Source organism: Macrobrachium nipponense, chromosome 16 (assembly GCF_015104395.2).
Source record: "Macrobrachium nipponense isolate FS-2020 chromosome 16, ASM1510439v2, whole genome shotgun sequence".
Classification (NCBI taxonomy): domain Eukaryota; kingdom Metazoa; phylum Arthropoda; class Malacostraca; order Decapoda; family Palaemonidae; genus Macrobrachium; species Macrobrachium nipponense.
Genome location: NC_087209.1, coordinates 59,085,891 through 59,106,894, shown reverse-complemented (window position 1 = coordinate 59,106,894; position 21,004 = coordinate 59,085,891). Strand labels below are relative to the sequence as shown.

Genomic DNA, 21,004 nt, shown 5'->3' with positions numbered 1-21,004 from the left:
CCTTTAAACCATTTTTTCTAGCAAAAAATGAAAATCCCTCAAAGCCTTGGCCAAGAAGCTTGAGATAAAAGGACTATCTTCATTAACAGGGAGAGAACTAGAAAGGACTTTGTGTCCAGTCAGGGCACTCAAGTTTCTACTGGAGAAGAAGAAGTTGCTGAAAGGTACAGAAGAAAGTCTTTGGTGCTCTGTAAGAGATCCGAAAAAGATCGATTTCTAAGAACGCCCTTACATACTTCATAAAAGATGTAATAAGGGAAGCTCACCTTAAGTGCGAAGAAGAGCATCTCAAGGTTCTCAGAGTGAGAGCTCATGAAGTGAGAGCCATAGCTACGTCTATGGCATTTCACAAAACATGGTCTCTTCAGGCTCTTATAGAGTCGACATTTTGGAGATGTAATTCGGTGTTCGCCTCGAATTACCTAAGAGCGTTAAAATTTCGTACGAAAAGTGCTTTTGCTCTGGGAGGCGTATGTTTCGGCGAATTCAGTGCTGGGAGAAGGGGCTGAGGCTAATCCTTCCTATTTAGTTTAATGCTTAAATTACTGTTTATTGGTGGTTGTTTTTATTGGTTAATTGTCAGAGGAATAGGGAACCTCTTACAATTCATAGATTATAACAATACTAACATGGTCAAGGTGATCGGATTGGCTTCAGTGCTCTTTGTACATTTTTTTTAGTAACCTTAACTCTGTCATGTAAGAGGGCGAGTCTCCATTGATATGACAAAAGGTTAAGGCTCTACCATGTAAGTGGGTCAGCCCCCATTGGTACGATCCAGTATAGGCTCTGTCGCGTAAGCGGGCTAGCCCCCATTGACACGATCCAAAGAGTTATTCAACCATAGGTTCATTCCTCGTTGAAACTCTTGAGGCAAGCAGACTCATCGATAGTAGTCATGAAGTCTTCAGCCCAATCAGGTAGGAACTATGGATTATGTTATCAAGAACATAGGTTGTTTTTTCCCGTAATGTATTATAGTTTAAGTATTATTTTGTTTTTAGCTGTCTCTTGCCCGCCACCAAGGGTGCCAATCAGCTAAGTATATATCTGCTGGGTAAGTTACTTGTACAAAAATGACTATTGTTAAGATACAATAAATTTTTGTTTGTACACACTTACCTGGCAGATATATACGATTAATGGCCCACCCATCCTCCCCTCAGGAGACAGGTGGAAGAGAAATTATGGCTTAGAAAACGGGAATAGTTCCAGACCCCGCCACCCAGCGGCGGGAATGGTGGATCACCTGACCTACCTGTCGCGTGTGCCGCGAGTTTTGAAATTCTGTCGGGACGACCGAGTCTATAGCTAAGTATATATCTGCCAGGTAAGTATGTACAAAACTTTATTGTATCTTAACAATATCATTTTTTTCATAAATTCACCATAAATCGAAATATTGTGCTAGAGACTTCTAAATTGTTGCAAATTGAAGTAATGCTTGAATATTACTAGAATATAAGCGTTTTAGCTTACAATTGCTTTTTTCGACCATTTCGGTAGAGTCAAAGTTGACCGAAGGTTAAAAATTTGTCACTTATCATTTTTTATATGAAAATATTTCAAAATTGATAAAAGCTACAACAATGGGTTGTTTTTAGTTGTATTTTGCATGAAATTGCGCACATTTTCATATATAAAACTTTATGTGACGGCTAATTTAAAATGGTGCAAACATTACCACAATCGTATGACTTTTTTCGGAAGAGTTACCGCGCGGACGTAAGGAAAAAGTTTTTTCATAAATTAACCATAAATTGAAATATTGTGCTAGAGACTTCCAATTTTCGACCATTTTGGTAGAGTCAAAGTTGACCGAAGGTTGAAATTTTGGCACTTATCGTTATTTATATGAAAATACCTCAAAACTGATAAAAGCTACAATCATGAGTATTTTTTTGTTGTATTCTACATAAAAATGCGCACATTTTCATATATAATACTCCATGTAACGGCTAATTTAAAATGGTACAAAAATTATGTCAAAGTGACGAAATAATTTCAGAGATGTGTCACATACTTTTTAGTGCGGCAAGAAAGAAATTTGCGCTTGCGCGCCTGCGTAACGATTGTAAACAAAACAACACCTTGATCCGTGAACTCCCAGCATCCCCCAAGGCGCGTGATTCAAGAGTTTTCGTCTGGTAGGCCTAAAAGTATTTTTCCGCGAATTTTAAAAAAAACTTTTGTAAGTCGACGTAAAATACGTCCAGTCGGCACACGAGAGACAAAAAATGTCGACGTAAAATACGTCCAGTCGGCAGTAAAGGGTTAACCAAAACTCTGCGCCTTAAGCACCATAAATTTCTGATTTTAATTATGCAACTTACCCAGTAATTACATAGCTATAGTTTCTGTTATTTGCAGCAGTATAGATTCAAAATTTGCGGTAGTGACACTGATAAGTGTGTAGGTGACACAGTCTCGCCCCCCCTAGCGAGAAGGTTAGGAACAACACAGCCAATTAGCTCATTCCGTTTTTGCGACTCCTGGTGTAAACATCTGGTGTCGGCAGCAGTTATTCAATTTTCGCCGGTCATTTACCAGATTTCGGTATACAAACCGAGAGTGGAATAACATCAGCCGAAAGCTACAGGATGAGTTTTTCCCTTGTTTTATTGCATTTCACTGAGGTAGTACATCATTAGTCCACATTTACAGCGACTTGCAGTTGATTATTCAACTGCTATTTGACAAGTGATGAACTATAACATGTAAACATTGGTTGTAGTGGACTTGTTTACACTTGTTAGCAATCAGATATTGTTCAATAACACGTTTCAGTATCGATCTTTTGATTAAATCGTTTTCACAATGAGTAACGGAACAAAGTAAGTTGTCACTTAACTAATAAGGAAGTTGCGTAATAGTGGATGCCCTGCATTAGCTGTCTTCCGGATAGAGTAGCGTAATAATGTAAACATTGCATTCGTTATCAGAACGATGTTGGTGTTGAATTTTATTTCCGCAAAAACGTGTTGGCAGGATTAATAATTATTGTTTTGAGGTGTTTTCACCACTTTAGCTTGTTAGCATGTCTGCTACTGAATGAATTTGCAATATATTTAAACACTTATCACAACCTTCTCGTCCAGCCACACGTGGAACGGTACCACCAGACAGTCCAGTCTCTACATCTTCACGGCTGGCTGTTATCCCCATCTTTTGCGAACGAGAGGCTTTTCTCGCCGAGCAGCAACAGAGATGGCTGGGTACGTCAGACAGTCCTCTGCAGCTGTGTACCAGGGAAAGTGGACCGTCTTCTGTGGTTGGTGTCGTAGACAGGGTCTATCTCCTCTCAGAGCCACTCTTCAGCAGGTAGTGGATTCCCTCATGTTTCTTCGCCGAGACAAGCTCCTCTCTGTCCCCACAGTCAAAGGATATAGAGCCGCCCTGGCCCTAGTCCTGAAATTGAGGGGAGTGGATATCTTGAATTAGTTCGAGATCTTGCTAATGAGGAGCTTTGAGAGGTCTTGCCCACCCAGGGAACTCAGGCCCCTGGGGTGGGATGTGACTCTCATCCTTAGGAGTCTGACTTGAAGGCCCTTCGAGCCACTCCGAGAGTCGTCAGACAGGGATCTGACCCTCAAGACCCTCTTCTTGCTGGCCCTGGCATCAGCGAAGAGAGTACGGGGTCTTTCCTTCGATGTCAAGCATACCAGGGGATGGGGATCTGTGACGCTCGATTTCGTCCCGAACTTCGTAGCTAAGACTCGGAATCCTTTGGTCCCTGATGACCGGTTCGAGTCTTTCACAATTCCCTCCCTAATGGACTTCACCGATAACGATACGGATGAGATGCTGCTTTGTCCTGTGAGTGCGCTACGGCGCTATCTGAAGAGAACTCGGCACCTCAGGCCTGAGTGTCGACGCCTCTTCGTTAGCAGCGGGGTGACCAAGAAAGAAGTATCCAAGAACACACTTTCTTTCTGGCTGTGTGAGGTGATCAGGAGAGCGTACGAAGCTGATGGTAGCGACGACATCCGTACCCTTCGTCCGAGAGCCCACGTAGTCAGAGGTATTGGTCCTTCCCTTGCGTTCCACAAGAACTTCTTCGTGGCGCAGGTCCTGAAGGCAGGGGTCTGGTCTAACCAGACCACCTTCACCTCATCCTACCTTCGGGATATTGCCCACAGGTCCTTGGAGACTTTTTCCTTGGGACCCTTGGTGGCTGCTCAACACGTTGTGTAGCTTACCCAGTACCCGAGCGGACGGAACAGCATCGCATCCTGGTGTGACTGCATGAATGGATGAGTGAATGAGTGTGACTGGCTTCTCTTCCCCATCTTTTTCTCCCCCTCTACCTGTGGGCAGAGGGACGCGGTCGTCACTATGCTGGAGCAGGAAACGATGCAGGTGAGCTACTCGACTGAGCCCCATCCTATCCCTTTCAGTAGGGATAGGAGCGAATATCCGCCACTTCCCCCAACAAGGGGGGCCCAGGAAGTGGAAGCCAACAAGAGACAAACCCATGACTTCATATTGCCTCTTGCAATAGGAACAAGTTCTTGCTTGCTAGTTTTAAGAGGTACGCTTGCCTCCCTGTTATTACTTGGGTCCAGAGGTCTGACCATTGATCCGGCGGTACATACCCCGATCATTGGGGAGAGGCTAGGATCCCTCCCTCTGCTCTTACGACCCGGGAGGGAACCAAGGTTGGGCGAACACCAGTTTGTTCTTAAGACTCAGATTCCACCCACCAAGAATTGAGTCTTCCTATTTTAAAGGACCGATGGTTTGTATTTGTATCGGAACAAATAACAATTTGTCGAAAATTGTATTTTTCCTAACTATACAAACCTGAGGTCCTTTACACATAGTGCCACCTCATGCCACCCCTCACTCTGTGTTTCCGAGGCCTAAAGCAAAGTGGATCTTCACCTCCCAGTTGCGTGATGCGCGCACTGTCGGACAAGCAGTTAACTACTGAACTCCGTTGTTCGAAGCTTACGACCGGTTCCAGCTGACGCAAGTTACATTCCTATTGTAAAGGACCTCCGGTTCATATAGTTAGGAAAAATACAATTTTCGACGTTGTTATATTATACTTACCCAGTAATTACATGATCAGAGCCCTCCCTCCTCCCCACTGATGGACATAAGCATAAACGGAATAAGCTAATTGGCTGTGTTGTTCCTAACCTTCTTGCTAGGGGGGGGCGAGACTGTGTCACCTACACACTTATCGGTGTCGCTACCGCCAATTTTGAATCTATACTGCTACGAATAACAGAAACTATAGCTATGTAATTACTGGGTAAGTATAATTGAAAGTTTGTTTTATTATAAAAAGATCATGTTTCAGTTAATGGCGATTTTCGCTTGTCGGCACCTGCCGAGAACAGAACCCTCACCAGTAACCAGGACTACCTGCATTTTGAACATTTTGCTCAATTTGTTATAGATCTTAGGAATATTTACAGTGGTCCCCCCGTGTTTGCGGGTGATGCGTACCAGACCCCCTCCCCCCTTGAATAGTTAGAACCGGCAAATTTTTGGAATCCCTATAAAAATGCTGAACAGCCTATTTTGTTAGTTAAGACTCAAGAAAAACACAAAAAATTTTCATACCTGGTTTTTTTAATAGTTTTATCACAGAAAGTGCATTTTATGATGAAATTGATAAAAAGACCCAGGAATTTGTACATATTTCGAATGTGCGAATTTTCTGCGAATAATGCGGGGAAACGTTCCCAAGAGAAATCCTCAAATCCGCGAATACGGGCGGTCCACTGTACTACTAAAATTTGATACATTTTAAAATGTCTAGATTGTTGAAATTACAAAGTTAGTTTTGACATTCTGATAATGCATTTTCATTTGCTGTTAGTGTTACAATTTTGATGCATAATTGTAATGGTATTTAGTGAGTGTTTGGTGTAATGACAAAAATGGGTGATAAGAACAAATAACTAGATAAAGTGGGACAGAAAAAAATCTTTGAAGTTTGCCATCATTACTCCTGGAACCCACATGCAGTGTGAAAATGGTCTCAAGAATGATATGTACTATAAAAAAAGTAATTGATACATGTCTAGATCCGTAAATTTTGGTAACAATGTTGATCTTCCTATATTCAGATGGTCTATCGAGCAGCAAACCCCAGAAGCCTCCCAGATGGCGGAGCAAGGCTCAAAGAGCGCATAACCCTTTTAGAGAAGGATATAATGATGTTGCAGTTGAGGGAGAAAATTGAGTTAAAAACAACCCAACCAGATATTATCACAGGTAATTATTTTCAAGGTGCAATTAGTTGTCAAAACTCGTATATCTGAATGGTAATCTCTACATCTTGTTGCTCATGGTTATACTATATGCATTATGCATTATTTTCTTAATTTTTTGAACTCGGTGCTTGTGTATTGTATGGTGTTTAATTCTTTTTGGGAAGCTATCAAATGAATTATTTGGTTGTTACTTCCAGACTTAATAATGGATAAGAGAAATATCAGATAATAACTTTCAGTTGTACATATTTTGGGATTTCAGGTCAGAAGTTGAGATTTAAATCTTTCAATTACAACTGGAAGATCATTTTTCATTTGAAAGCTTCCGTTTCTTTGTTTTTTGTAATGTTTTCATTGTTGCTATGCGTCAAGCCTTTACAACGACTTGCCCTCATGTTGCATATTTCCTCCTTACTCAGATTTTCATTGTATAGTTCATCATTTTTACTTATTCTATATATGTACTGTATGATGTAATCCTTTGGTAACTATGAGCCTTCATAGAATCAGTCATGGGAGTCATGGAAGGTGAATGTTTTTTTACTTCATTTAAGGTTTATGGAGGCAATGCAGTACACACTAGTATATTTTTTCAAGATGTATAACAACAATAGTGCTACTAGAGTACCACCACCAAATTATTTATGCAGATTACCCACATATATGTATAATTCTTCCTGTCTTACCATTTTTTTTTTTTTATTAAAGTGTAGTCCAGATTTCAGGGGAAAGAAATCATGCATAAAAGATAGGATGCACACTTGCTCAAAAAAGTTTGTTAGTGCTCAAAGCACCTCATGGAGTAGTTGTGGTTGGTGTGTTTAAGGAATTTAATATTTTTTGAGGCATTGCAGTATTATTGAATAAGATCCAATATACTCATTAAGAACAAAGCCTTTGGGGTTGCCTAACTTGGTGGTATGGTTACTTTAAGTATTAATGTGATTCTTTAATTCAAGTATGCATAATTGTATAATTTAACTTATATTGTTCATTATGGACATCAGTAGACTTGTAAATTTTATTCTTATGAGAGCTTTGATATTTTAATATTTTCCAGTGGAAGGACCAAAGATGCACTACAAGCAATCAAAGTTAACGGACTATGGTCTTGAGTCTGCAGTAGTGTCAGCATCAAAGGATTCGCAACGTAATCGTGCAGCATTTGATATGGATGCCATGTATGACATTGCGATGGATTATGGTGCTCGCAACTATGGAGGAAAAATCTCTTCTAGTAAGTAGACAACAGAATTTATATCCTAAAGACTTTATCCATATGAAATTAGAATATATTCTGAAGTACCTTGTTTTAAGGACGGGCATTTTCACATACCATGTATCAGAAAATTTTTTTATAAAGATTTTCCATAAGTATTAAAGTGAGCAATGTAATGACAATTTCTATATTGTGAATGGATACTTTTATGTATTTTATAATAGAATTTCCGTCGGCATTGAAATGGAAATAATTCTCCCAAAATTGTGTTTTATACTTTGGGAGGGGTTAAATTTTAACTTATTTTTTTTAAGAACGGGAAAGGGAGATGATCAGAGTGACAGCAGAAGCTGTGCAAGAACTCCATGATGCTTTAGAAAGTGCTCCCAATGTTGATGAAGTGGAGGAAGAAGATCCTGATAAACTTTCAGTGCCATTGATGCCTCACCAAAGAAAAGCTTTGGCATGGTTGCTGTGGAGAGAAAGTCAGCTTCCTCGTGGTGGAATACTTGGTGAGTTCCTGTATTCTTGACTAAAGTCTAGGTCGTATACGTAATTTCCTGATTCTTTTTTCCATTTTATGAAGGAAATATATTGTAGAGTAAAAATTATGGATATGGTACCATGGTGGTGATTAACTCACAGGTCTTGATTTTCATAAGGCTTACTTGAAGGATTTGTTCTCAAAAAGGAAAATTGGAGCAAAGTACAGTTGAAGAAGTTGGGCAGCTAAGTGAGAATATACATAGAGGCAGTGCTTCTCAAAATATAAGTTTTTCTGAAATAGATAATAGTTAGATTTTTGCTCCAATATAATGTGTGGCAGATTTTGGAGGTAGTGGGAAAAAGCATACAAGGCAAATAGAGTTTTGAAAATTTTTTTATTGGCTGTTTTATTATTGTGAAGCCTTATACACAAATTCTTTAAAGTATACAGTAAACAATATAATATATGAAAAAGCAAAGCAAAGTTGTAAAACCATTATAAGGACAGAAGATAGAACTAGAGAGTAATAAAGAATTACTCTAAAAATGTATAAAAACTAAAGAATTCCAGTACTATATTAGTAGCACATAAACCAGTATAAAGGTTGAAGGCCAACTATAGTCTATTTTTTTAAACCTGGCAAACTTACACTTAACTTGCACTTAGCTGCTTGTCGCTGATTGGATGAATGTCGCGTTGTCCGAATCTCTCTGTTTTGTTTTCACACTGTTTCAGAATTGTGATTATACGGCCATAGATTGAGATAGAAGCCTAATTATGTAAATACCAGTTGTAATAAACTTAATTATTAAGAACTTCCACACCAAATTATTATATAATAATTAACAGTTATGAAACAACACTCTCCAAAGCTGTAGACTTGAAATATTTTTCAAACGCATGAACTTTAATGTTTAAATTTCTAGCTAGATTTTTAGTGCAATCATGCCATTGGTTGTTTAAAAAAAAAAAAAAATATTCATTGTACATTGCTGATGTTGTATAACGCCTAAGAACAAAATACTATCGTAGAAATGTAAGCTGTCAGAAAATTTGGGGTGGAGGAGTTGTGGGAGGAACAGCCTCGGGGTTGACAGAAAGTTGACGTACTCTCAGCGGGAGGTTCAAATGCGGCCTGTGGTGTTCTTGTCTTCATAAAATAATAAAGATGTTTATATATCATAACGTTCATTTTTTGCATTTCAAAACTTTAGTTGCTGTTGGTGTCACCTTAATGATTTCTTTCATTGTCTTGCTAGGGCCCTGGGAAGTGGAACATTGAAAAACATTCATTATTATATTACGGCACTGACTGGTAAGCCTACTGCCAGCAGCATGTATATGCCTGGTGTTTGAAGTGCCTTCATCTTTGCTTTGTTCCATATTGTCTCTTGTGGCCATGGCTGAAATAGGTGAAATCGACGACAGTGAGCCAACTGCTCGATAGCCAATTCTAAGCTGATTGATGATGGCGGTGTGTGCAGCAGACGACAACTCGGCCGGTTCCGTAGTTCCTTTCTCTTTCCTCCTCCACCCAAAACAAAATGTTTCGGCAAGCTTACATTTTCTACGATAGTATTTTGTTCTTAGGCGTTATACAACCTTCAGCAATGTACAATAAATACGTTTTGCTTTTTTCCAAACCACCAATGGCACGATTGCACTAAAAATCTAGCTAGAAATTTAAACATTAAAGTTCATGCATTTGAAACATATTTCAAGTCTACAGCTTCGGAGAGTGTTGTTTCATAACTGTTAACTATTATATAATAATTTGGTATGTAAGCACTTAATACTTAAGTTTATTACAACTGGTATTTACATAACATTACATAATTTGGCTCTTATCTCAATCTATGGCCGTATAATCACAATTGTGAAACTGTGAAAACAAAACAGAGATTCGGACAACACAACATTCATCCAATCAGCGACAAGCAGCTAAGTGCAAGTTTGCCAGGTTTAAAAAAATCGACTATAGTATGCTTTGAATATGTGAGGACCAGGTAGGGGTTTAAGGCCTTTCTGTTAATGTATATTAGTTTTATAATTGTAATATTTTCAAAGACTTCAAAATAGGTAGCAGTTTAAGGAGTGTTGATTTCTAGCTTGTAGGTTGTGTTTCCTATCTAGCAATGTATTTTTCATGTAAGTTTTGTTCATAATCAATAACATCTAATGAGGAATTATGAAGACTGGTGTTCTTACTGGGAAAACAGTTTGCTGCATTATGTATATAACAGAACATGATGTTTGTCAAAATCTAATTCATAGTAGTCTTTTTCGTTGAAAGATAATTTACAACTTCCTTTCAGCTGATGATATGGGTCTTGGTAAGACACTTACAATGATATCCTTGATCCTGAAGCACCGGGAACTTGTCAAGGGTGGAAAAATATCTGAGGATTTTGAGGGTCTCAATGATTCTAGCCAGGAAAGCGGTCCAGAACCAGAACAAAACAGCGATGAAGAGAAATGGATTCAAAAGAAAAATTATATTGGTATGTATAATGTTGTTGAGGGTTGATTGTAGTGAGTGGACTCTCAACTGTTCTGCTGTTGAAAACTACAGAAATGTATTGATCTATTTGTCAGGACCTAAATTTTGCAGTGAAATTAAGGTAGATTCAGATGCTGTTCATTGAAGGGTTAGTGTCATCCTTGGTGCACTGTAGGCTTCAATAGAAATGTTGGTAGCTTTCCTTGGACCCCTAATCGCACCCCACTTTTGAGCCACTTACGTGTACCTTCATTCCAACTTACAGCAGCCATGGGATTTTATCTGAGTTCCATAATTAAATCTGTTTTGCCCTCCAACCATTCCACCCTCCTCACTTCATTGTCTTATGTAGTACTGAATGGCTGAAAGTGTCCCAGTTCTTTGCTTGACAGCCAAATTTTATAAATCAGAATCACTTACTACATGGAGACTTTGTGGTATTTTTCCACTTTAGCCAAAATTATTCAGTAAAATACCAGTTGGTTTAGATTTTTACATAACATGGATACCTCCCAATGGAGGGTTAGTGTCATCCTTGGTGCACTGTAGGCTTCAATAGAAATGTTGGTAGCTTTCCTTGGACCCCTAATCGCACCCCACTTTTGAGCCTTTTACGTGTACCTTCATTCCAACTTACAGCAGCCATGGGATTTTATCTGAGTTCCATAATTAAATCTGTTTTGCCCACCAACCATTCCACCCTCCTCACTTCATTGTCTTATGTAGTACTGAATGGCTGAAAGTGTCCCAGTTCTTTGCTTGACAGCCAAATTTTATAAATCAGAATCACTTACTACATGGAGACTTTGTGGTATTTTTCCACTTTAGCCAAAATTATTCAGTAAAATACCAGTTGGTTTAGATATTTTAAACTCTGAGTACATATTTTATTGTCTACAAAATAAAGTGCTCTATTGTTTGCTTTGAAGTATGACAGGTCAATACAGACATAAAATGCCTATTCAATTGACTGGTCTTTGTTTTACTTAAAGCTTAACACCTAGTGCATATATATTGGCTGGAGTTGCTCACTTGATGAAAGAGCTCATAAGTCACATTTAAATTGAGTACTGTTATGTAGTCCATAACCCTCTCGCTCATTATGTCATGAAAGTCGCTTAGAATAATCTAGTTGTGTTTTTTCACCTAAGGGGAAGTGCATAAAATATAATTATTACAAAGGATGCCATTATTAATTCTCAAGGAAAATAATAATGCAAGGAAAATAATAATGAGAGAGTTCTCGAAGGTAAGCTGTGTTTAGTGGATCAAGCATCGAGATCGTTTTGAATAATGATTAGGATTTCCCTCCAGTGGCAAGATACTTTTTCAAATACGTAGATATCAGCTCCAAATGTCTTGTGGCTTGAGTATATGAAGTAGTTTCAGTTGATAGAACAATTATTCATAATACTAGTAATAGATGGGCTTGCTTTTGTTTCTGAAAGTCTGTCTCCTCCATTTTTCAATTTTTTGCATTGTATACAAAAAGGATTAAAAAAATGTTTGCATCAAGTTGTTGCATTACGATTGTAGACATTAAACATTAATGTCTTGGATTTATTATTTATTTGTCTAACCCAACAACTGGTGCTACAGTACAGTATTGCATTACTAATGCACATTGAAAATAAGATTGATACTCTTACCTACTACTATATGTAAACTGAATATATATTGCAGATAAAATGATATGATACTCTTATCCACTATATTTGCATAGAATAATATAAAAAATATGATATAAATAATTTAAAAGTGCAGTTGTTATTTTAAAGTGTTCATGATGATGATGATGAGTGATTTCTCTCCATCAGGCCTTTCCAAGCGAAAAAAGCTAGTTCCTTCAAAAGGCACTCTGGTAGTTTGCCCAGCTTCACTTTTAGGTCAGTGGGAAGGCGAGGTCAAGAAACGTGTCGCTAAAGGGAATTTGAAGACCCTTGTGTATCATGGTACCAACAGAGAGTATGATATTCGTGCGTAAGTAAATTTAATTTATTTAATGGGTATAGTAAATGTTGCAAATAAACCTACGTAAGTGTTTTGAGAGTTCCTCTTGGATGCTATTGAAAGGTACATTTCTGATTTTTTCAGCTTGGCTCATTTTGATATTGTCGTGACTACTTACCAGCTTGTAATGAAGGAGGCTTTTCCATCTGGCAAAGATTATGAGAAGGGCAGTAAAGATGACGTCCCAAAGGTACAATATTGTTTTGTGTATTTGTTTTGGGAATAATCCTGGAAAAGGTGGGCATTACATACTTATATTCCATGTTGGAAAATGTTTTGACATTGCGGTTTTTCAATCAAAGAGGTAAGAAATCATAAATTCAGTGTTAAAGGGCCCAAAAATTTGATATGGCTTCTATTTAAAAGTATAATTTTTGTATGTTCTCAGATCAAGGCTAAGAATCAAGGAAGATTGTTTCAAGTTGGATGGGCAAGGATTATTCTAGATGAAGCTCATCAGATTCGAAATCACAAAAGTAAAACTTCCCAAGCTACCTGTTTGTTACGAGGTGGTCGCAGATGGGTTTTGACTGGAACTCCTGTTCAGAATAAAGAAATGGACTTGTATTCACTCATCAGGTTTCTACGAATAAAACCATTTGATGATTACACTGTAAGTTTTGTCTCTTTCTCTTTCTTTCACTCTTTTGCCCTCCTAGATATATACAAAATTTCTCAAAAAATGCAGTGAAAAGTCTTCTACTATGACAATCACTGAAGGAGTAGGTAGAAGGTTATGTTTGCCAGTTGTTTTACCATGATAAGGCCATCATCTGCAATTCCTATAAAACCTTTACCAGCTTAGGTCATAAAACTGCCAATTGATGTTAATGAAGTTTCTAAATGTCTGAAACTTGAAACTTCTTGTGTGGAAAGTTAACAAAAATGATGTTTGGCAAATGACCATAGGAAGAATGTCAATATGCAACAAGTAACTGATAGTGCCTTTTAGGAAAGCTTCTGGGAACTAGTATTTGATGTTAACCTGCTGAAGATATCTCAGGCAAAGCTAGAACATCTAGAATCTTACTTGTTTCTATCTAGGTCAGCACAGACAACTTACACATTTGTAAATTCTGCTTACATAAAATTAGCTTGTTCTGACAAAGCTCTTAAGAATTAAGTTCAAAATATTGTAGTTGTTTCACCCTAAGGAGTAACATATTCATTTAAAAGGTTAATTTATAATTTCAGTAGCTTTAGATGTTAAACAATTAAGAATTGTTAAATTACTCATGGTATTGATATGATGTCCTTTTCAAGTTTTGTAGTGGTTGTTCTTACTATTTCAACATGATGTCTCTTAAGGCTTATACCATGTTCAGCAGGACTTTTGTCCTTTATAATAACTGTAGGGCACATAGGTAGAGAATCACTTAATAATTTCATTTTGATAGACGTGTAGCAGTCGGGTATAAATAATGTCTGCAGCGTGGTGTAGAGCTTTGATAAATGTAAAATTAGTGTGGAGAGTAAAAGTTACAACAGCCTGTGAAACTTATGACTGAGGCAAAACCTTTGTAGTAATCCTTAGAATTAGACCTTGAATTTAGTCCTTTTGTAATATTTGAAGTGTAATGCAATTATTAATAGGCATCTTAATTCAGCAAAGTATTTTGTAAGAATGAACATATTTAATTTATCTTTCTTTATTTTCAGTGTTGGAAACTGCAAGTGTCTAATAATAGTGCTCAGGGAATGCGGAGATTATCACTCATAGTGAAAGCCCTCATGCTGCGGAGAACAAAAGACCAGGTAAAAGCAGTGTTTTAGTACTCTTGTCCCCTTTAGGGGTGTAGGACTGTCAGTGTGTCTTATACGGTGGACTGTAGGCATTACTTAAGGTTCTTAGTTCCTAGGTAAAACCCCTTTTGCTCCCGTTACTGTACTTCCATTCATATCCTCTTTCTTCCTTCTTACTTTCTCCCCCTCTTCCCACAGTCGATTCTAGTGTAACTGTGTATTACACCTTTGAAACCTCTTTACAGTAATTTTCCATTTTGGCACTGAGTAACCTCATAGGTCCCAGCACATGGCCTAAATTCTGTATTCTCTTCTATATTCTTGTACTACTCTGTCATAGCTTTAGTTTGTTATATGTGCAATTTGGTAACTTTTCAGTTAACATTAGGACTACTGAAACTATCTTCCTGTCTTCTCTTTTGGAATTCTGTCAGTGGAAGTATTTAATTTTTGGTTTGTTTTCAGATTGACCAACAGACAGGCAAACAGTTGGTTGAGCTGCCCGAGAAGAAGATTGTTCAGCACACACTTAATTTGACACAACGAGAAAGAGAAGTGTATGACCGAATATTCCAGTTCTCGAGGTTTGAACACATTTGCTATTGCTAAATTTATTTTTTCTCTAATTTTATTTTGATTTATTACAATTTATATTTTGTTCAAGACTTGACATTCCATTATTTTTATGCATTTAACTTACCTGTCAGATATATACTTAGCTACAGACTCCGTCGTCCCCGATAGAAATTCGAATTTCGCGGCACACTCTACAGGTAGGTCAGGTGATCTACCGCCCCGCCGCTGGGTGGCGGGAATAGGAACCATTCCCGTTTTCTAAGACAGATTTTCTCTATCGGCCGGGACATCAACATTGTTGTTGTTCCTTCTGATTTGATTTTCGTGTTTTTTCATCGCTATTGATCTTCTAAGCCTGTTGTTTTGGTGACGTATTGGATCTTTGGTTTGGCATACTCTTTCGTGGACTGTTATTTGGACTTGGTTTTTGGAATTTTCTCATAATGTCGGATTCTAGCTTTGTGGTTAGAAGACAGTGTGTAAATGAGGGATGCATGGTGAGGCTACCGAAAGCTTTGGTAGATCCTCACACAGTTTGTAAGGGGTGTAGAATGAATGAATGCTCTATATCTAACACCTGTGATGAATGTGTAGGTTTGAATGAGGAAGAATTGAAGAATTTAAATTCTTATTTAAGGAAATTGGATATGGATAGGGCTAGGAAGGCTTCCTCCAGAAGCGTAAGTAGGTCTCGTTCAAACGAGTCAATTAAATTAACACCTAACCCTAAACCTGTATCATCTTCCTCTTGTACTAAGACTGCAAATCCAGCAACGGAAATTGCGACTTTAAAGCTGCACTGCAAAGGGATGGAACGTCAAATGCTAACTTTACAAGGTAAGCACAGTGATAGTGATTTAAGTGTCCCTAGTGCAGTGGAGGGTGCGTCTGATCGGCTTCATCTCGCTCCCAGGCCTAGACCTCTTCCAAGCTCACAGGCCCAGAGGAGAAGGAATGTCAAAAGCCTTACGGAGGTTATGGAGAATCCCCACCGATCAGGCGTCCCCTCGGCAGATTCTGTGACGACCCGAACCGCCAAGGATCGCTATCGAAAAAGCATCCTAAAACAGCGTTTTTCGTCTTCAGATTCTTCACCTAATGTAAGGGGCTGGAGCTCTGATGAACTGTCACGCCCCTTAAAAAGGAGTTGGAAGGCTCCAACGTTGAATTCAAGCCCTGAGCTTTTCTCCGATGGATCTCCATGCGAAAGGAAGAAAACCAAGTTAATTCTTAAGCGCAAATCGGAGTCCCCTTCCTCTTCTAGACCTCCTTCACCTGCATCGGGAAGGGAAAAAGAGAATGCTGCTGCAAAAATCCTACTAAATGTACAGGAGCAGCTCTCCGCTTTAGTAGAAGTTTTTACGAAGGAGACTCCCAGGAGAAAGGACTCTTTCCTTCCGATGAAGAGAACTAAAGGAAGGAAAGAAGGATCTAACATAAAAGTTGCGGATTCTCCTCGGATGAGTGTGAAGAATGCGCCAAAAGCGCCAGCCTGGCGCAATGCGCCAAATGCGCTAGAAGATCCATATGAGCCAGAAGCATCAGATGCGCTAGAAGTGCCAGCCTGGCGCAATGCGCCAGAAGCGCCACCCTGCCGAAATGCGCCAGAAGCGCCATTCTGGCGCAAGGAGCCACGAGCGCCAACCTGGCGCAATGCGCCACAAGCGCCAGCCGGGTGCAACGAGCCAGAAGCCCCATCCAGGCGCCAGAATATACGGACTTCTTCCAAAAGACAGTTAAACCAGGAGGATTTGTCTAGCTTTCGGAAGGATAAGCCCTTACCTGACAGGGAGTCTAGGTGCCGCTCAGGCGGCCGTAGCCCTTGTCAGGATAGGGTTGGTTCCGTTGAGAGCGATAGGAGAGGACATCCTTCCTCTGACAGGAGAGAAAGATGTCGCACAGGCGGCCGTCGCTCTTGCCAGGAGAAGGATAATGTCGTGTTGCAGGATCAACCTATCTCTCGTAAGGACGCAAGTTGTCGCACAGGCGGCCGTCGTTCTTGCGAGAGTGGGGCAGATGTTGCAAGAGACTCGTCTCCTATCGAAAACAAACAATCCTCTTCGGAAATGGAATTGGACTTGGAAGAAGTTTCGGATTCGGAAGATCATACGGCTCCAGGCTTGTCAGATTATAAGACGCTGGCAGCCCTCTTACTTCAAGAGTTTGGGGACTCATGAAGCCCTACTGCTCCGCCTTCTCAAAGGTCTTTGTTTACAAGCACTAAGGTCTTGAAGTCATCATCTTTCATTAAGATGAAACCAACCATTTCGATGAATAAGGCTCTTCGATTTGTGGGAAATTGGTTTAAATCCAAGGAGAAGGCGGGGAAGACCGTCTTTGCCTGCCCTCCTTCCAAACTTTCAGGAAAGAAGGGAATCTGGTACGAGACGGGCGAATCACTGGGTCTAGCTCTCCCTACCACTGCCGAAGCAGATTTTTCGAATCTGGTGGACTCTTCAAGGAGACGAGCCTTGTCATCGGCAAAGATCACATGGGGGACTTCTGAGATGGACCATCTCCTCAAGGGATTGTTTAATGTCTTAGAAGTCTTTAACTTTGTGGGGGTTTCTTTAAGCCCACATCGTGCAGGAAGGTAAATGAATTGAGGAGAGCGCCAGGTTCAAGGAAACACCATGTTTGTGTTGTGAACTCTAATTTTATTAAAACAACTTAACTCTTAAGTAAACATAATAACAGGTACATTGTGTAAAATCAGTTGCTAAATTCATACTCATAAATGTGTTGACTAGTAAATACCAAATACTAAATTACTTGTACTTCAATATACACTTCAAGTAAGAAAACAGGAGGAAACACTTAATAAACAAAAAACAGAAAAAACATTGGAACCTGAGTGTATGAAAGAAAATGGCAGTGCTATTTCAGGTATACTAAAGAAAACTTCTCTCAAGTAAATATGCAGAAAACCACCTTTCTAAATTCAACATTCTCCCGGCAATAGGGGACGAAGCCACCTATTAAAGAGCACAACTTGGACCTTATCTAAATTACATCTGACAGAAAAATCCCCAATGAAAATTAGTAGTGTAGTTTCACAAACTAACAATCACATCAAGTTTTACCTGACATGCACAACTGCATGATTTACAGTGACTTTATAAATCTAACTTAGTAGGGGGCTTAATTACTCTACCAGACTTAGACCTAGGAAGTACATCATCATCACTCACAGTATACATGGGCATTTGAGGATTATCACATACATCTCTATCAAGATCATCACAGGATGCATCAGCAGTAATCAAATCTTCGGATCTACCTACTTCTAGATCATACAATCTTTGAATGGGTCTAGTCACCTCTCCCCTTTTAGTTTTGATCCTTACACTTCTTACAAGTCCATCTTTACCTTTAAACACATCTACAATAACCCCAAGAGGCCACTTCAATCTAGGAATGTTATCCTCTTTAATCAACACAAGGTCACCCTTAGACAAATCACATTTCTTATTGAATCCTTTTACAACTTGAGGCAAATTAGTTATATAATTGTTACTCCAAAGTTTCCAAAAATGTTCTAGCTTTTGGTTTCTTACAACTTCTCTTTCATTCAAGTCCCTGGAAGTCACCTTACATGGCTCTACATTTATTAAGGATTTGCAGTGTGAGGCTCGTCCTAGGATAAAATGTGAGGGAGTGAGATAGTGAATGGAATCAGGTTCATCACTCACATAAGTCAACGGTCTAGAATTAATACATGATTCTATTTCTACTAATATAGTTTCTAATTCACTCTTACTTACATAGTTCAGATTTAGTGTCTTTCTCAAAGCAAGCTTAACTGACCTAATGAGCCTCTCCCACCAGCCGCCCCACCAGGGAGCACGAGGGGCTATAAAGTTCCATTTGGGAGCCAAGTGGCTATACATCCTTTGTACTCATATTTAGCAGCTACAAAAGTCTTTGCATTATCTGAAATTACTGATGCACTTAGGTAAACCTTCTCCTGGCAACAAATCTTCTTGATAGCCAATAAGCAGTCAGACAAGGTTAAAGATTTCTGTTAGCTCTAGGTGTACGGCTCGTACAACACCACAAGTGAACAACAATACATAAAATTTCTTACTAGGACAATCGGCACAAAAAAGAGGGCCTGCATAATCTAAGCCTGTTACATCAAAGGGTGGAGAAGACCTTACTCTTTCTTTGGGTAATGGAGCCACAGGTTGACTGCAAGGTTTTGAATCATGCCAACGGCAACTTAAACATTCCTTCATTACTGTCTTAGCTAATCTCCTCATTCCTATAATCCAAAAAGCTATTCCATAGGGATAAATTACAGTATCCCACACCTGCATGCTTCAAAAACTCATGCTGAAATCTGATCAACAACTTAGCAAATTGACCCTTGGGAATTATGACAGGATGTTTAGTGTCATAGTCTAAGTTAGAAAACTCAAGACGACCCTTAATTCTTAATAATCTTTTATCATCTAGAAAGGGGTCAAGATTTCTTAATTTAGACCATTGAGGAATAGCCTTGTTACCTAAAAGTGCCTTTATTTCTACAGTAAAACACTTGCTCTGTTTGGATGCAGTAAATCAACTTCAATTTAGCAAAATCAATCTCTTCAGTAATGAGAGGGCCTCCACTTTATTTTGACTAATTTTACAATTTCTGATAAATCTTAAGACATAAGCTGTAACTCTTAACACCTTGCTTAATTTACTGAATCGATCTAAATCTATCAAAGGGTTTTTTGGCACTCCTTGTACATTGAGACAGGCAACAGTGCTTTCTGTGCTTATTTCTTCTTTATCTTTAACAACTGTGTTACCTTCCCTTTCCTGGTATAGGGTGTCTTTTAACATACTAGGCCCATAGAACCACATAGTACTATCCACAAGATTGTCCGCCAAAAGACCCCGTGTTATCAGGTCAGCTGGATTGTCCTTACTTCCACAATGTTGCAGCAACTTGGAGGTGTTAATCTCTGATTTCCTTTACCCTTATTAGCTACAAATATGTCCTTCTTACTAGCATACTCCTTGAATCCATGACAAAGCAATGGTAGAATCCTGTCCAACACCTAACTCTAACACTGTTATCTAGGTTAAGGGCGTTCTTCACAAAGTTGACTAATCTTGAACACAAAGATCCCATGAGTTCTAACCTCGGCAATGTAATTGTCTTTATGGGTGCAACTCTTGACTTAGAGGATACTAATGACACCTTATATGAGCTGTTCTCCACAGGTACTCGCAGGTACACACAAGCCCCATAGCCCTTTTCAGAAGCATCGCCAAACCCATGTAGCTCCATATGACTAAGCTTCTCCCAGGCCTTTTGTGGAAAATAACATCTATCTATCTGAAAATTCTTAAAATGTTGACTACTAAGAAGCCATTTCTGAAACTTAAGCTTCAACTCTGATGGCATTTCTTGATCCCAAGTCAGACCCAGTTTCCAGAGTTCCTGAAAAAGTATCTTGCCGTACATAACATATGGACTAATTAATCCTAAAGGGTCAAAAATCTTAGCTATCACACTAAGGATGCTTCGCTTAGTAGAGACTACTTCTACAACAGAATCTGAGGTTATGCCATCAAAGGAGAAACTGTCCTGTGAGTTACACCACTTAAGGCCTAATACAGTATTACATCCATCAGAATTTATAAAGGGGTTAACCTTGTCATATAACTGAGAAGTAATCAGCAAACTATTTGACACAAGCTTTGTAAGGTCCATACTAGCATCAGCAAAAATGCTACAGGCTTCACAAAATTTATCAGCTGCTTCTACAGCAAAATCCGCACCACTCAACCAATTGTCTGTATACATGTTAGCCTTCAAATCTTGCACTACACTAGTGGGGGGATACTTATCCAAATGATGTTTGATAGTGGCATTTAACAGAAATGGGCTCGCTGTGTTACCAAAGGGTACACGTGTGAATCTCATGTGCCGTATTGTACCATCGTCTCTTGGCCACAAAAATCTATGAACATCTCTGTCTTTCTCTTGTACACTAATTTGCAGAAATGCCTTTCTTATATCAGCTGTAACAGCAATGGGCCAACGACGAAAGCGAATGAGCACCTCAACCAAGTCAGGATTGAGTGATGGGCCTGAGGACAAACAGTCATTCAATGATACACCATTGTAACAAGAGGCAGAGGCATCAAACACAGGCCTTATCTTAGTACTTGAACTGCTTAACTTCACTACTGGACGATGAGGCATATAGTACACTGGATTCACACCTGAAATTTCCTGT

General features: G+C 39.1%; 1 protein-coding gene across 1 annotated transcript in view; it reads left to right on the top strand.

The window, feature by feature from the left end:
* Positions 1 to 21,004, top strand: part of LOC135195751 (transcription termination factor 2-like) — a 60,178-nt gene that overhangs the window by 24,940 nt on the left and 14,234 nt on the right. The window contains exons 8-16 of the mRNA XM_064222195.1: positions 6,084 to 6,231; positions 7,291 to 7,467; positions 7,764 to 7,961; positions 10,252 to 10,437; positions 12,254 to 12,416; positions 12,531 to 12,636; positions 12,835 to 13,059; positions 14,106 to 14,201; positions 14,655 to 14,773. Of these exons, the coding sequence (XP_064078265.1) occupies positions 6,084 to 6,231; positions 7,291 to 7,467; positions 7,764 to 7,961; positions 10,252 to 10,437; positions 12,254 to 12,416; positions 12,531 to 12,636; positions 12,835 to 13,059; positions 14,106 to 14,201; positions 14,655 to 14,773 (1,418 nt within the window). The remainder of the gene's footprint in view (positions 1 to 6,083; positions 6,232 to 7,290; positions 7,468 to 7,763; positions 7,962 to 10,251; positions 10,438 to 12,253; positions 12,417 to 12,530; positions 12,637 to 12,834; positions 13,060 to 14,105; positions 14,202 to 14,654; positions 14,774 to 21,004) is intronic.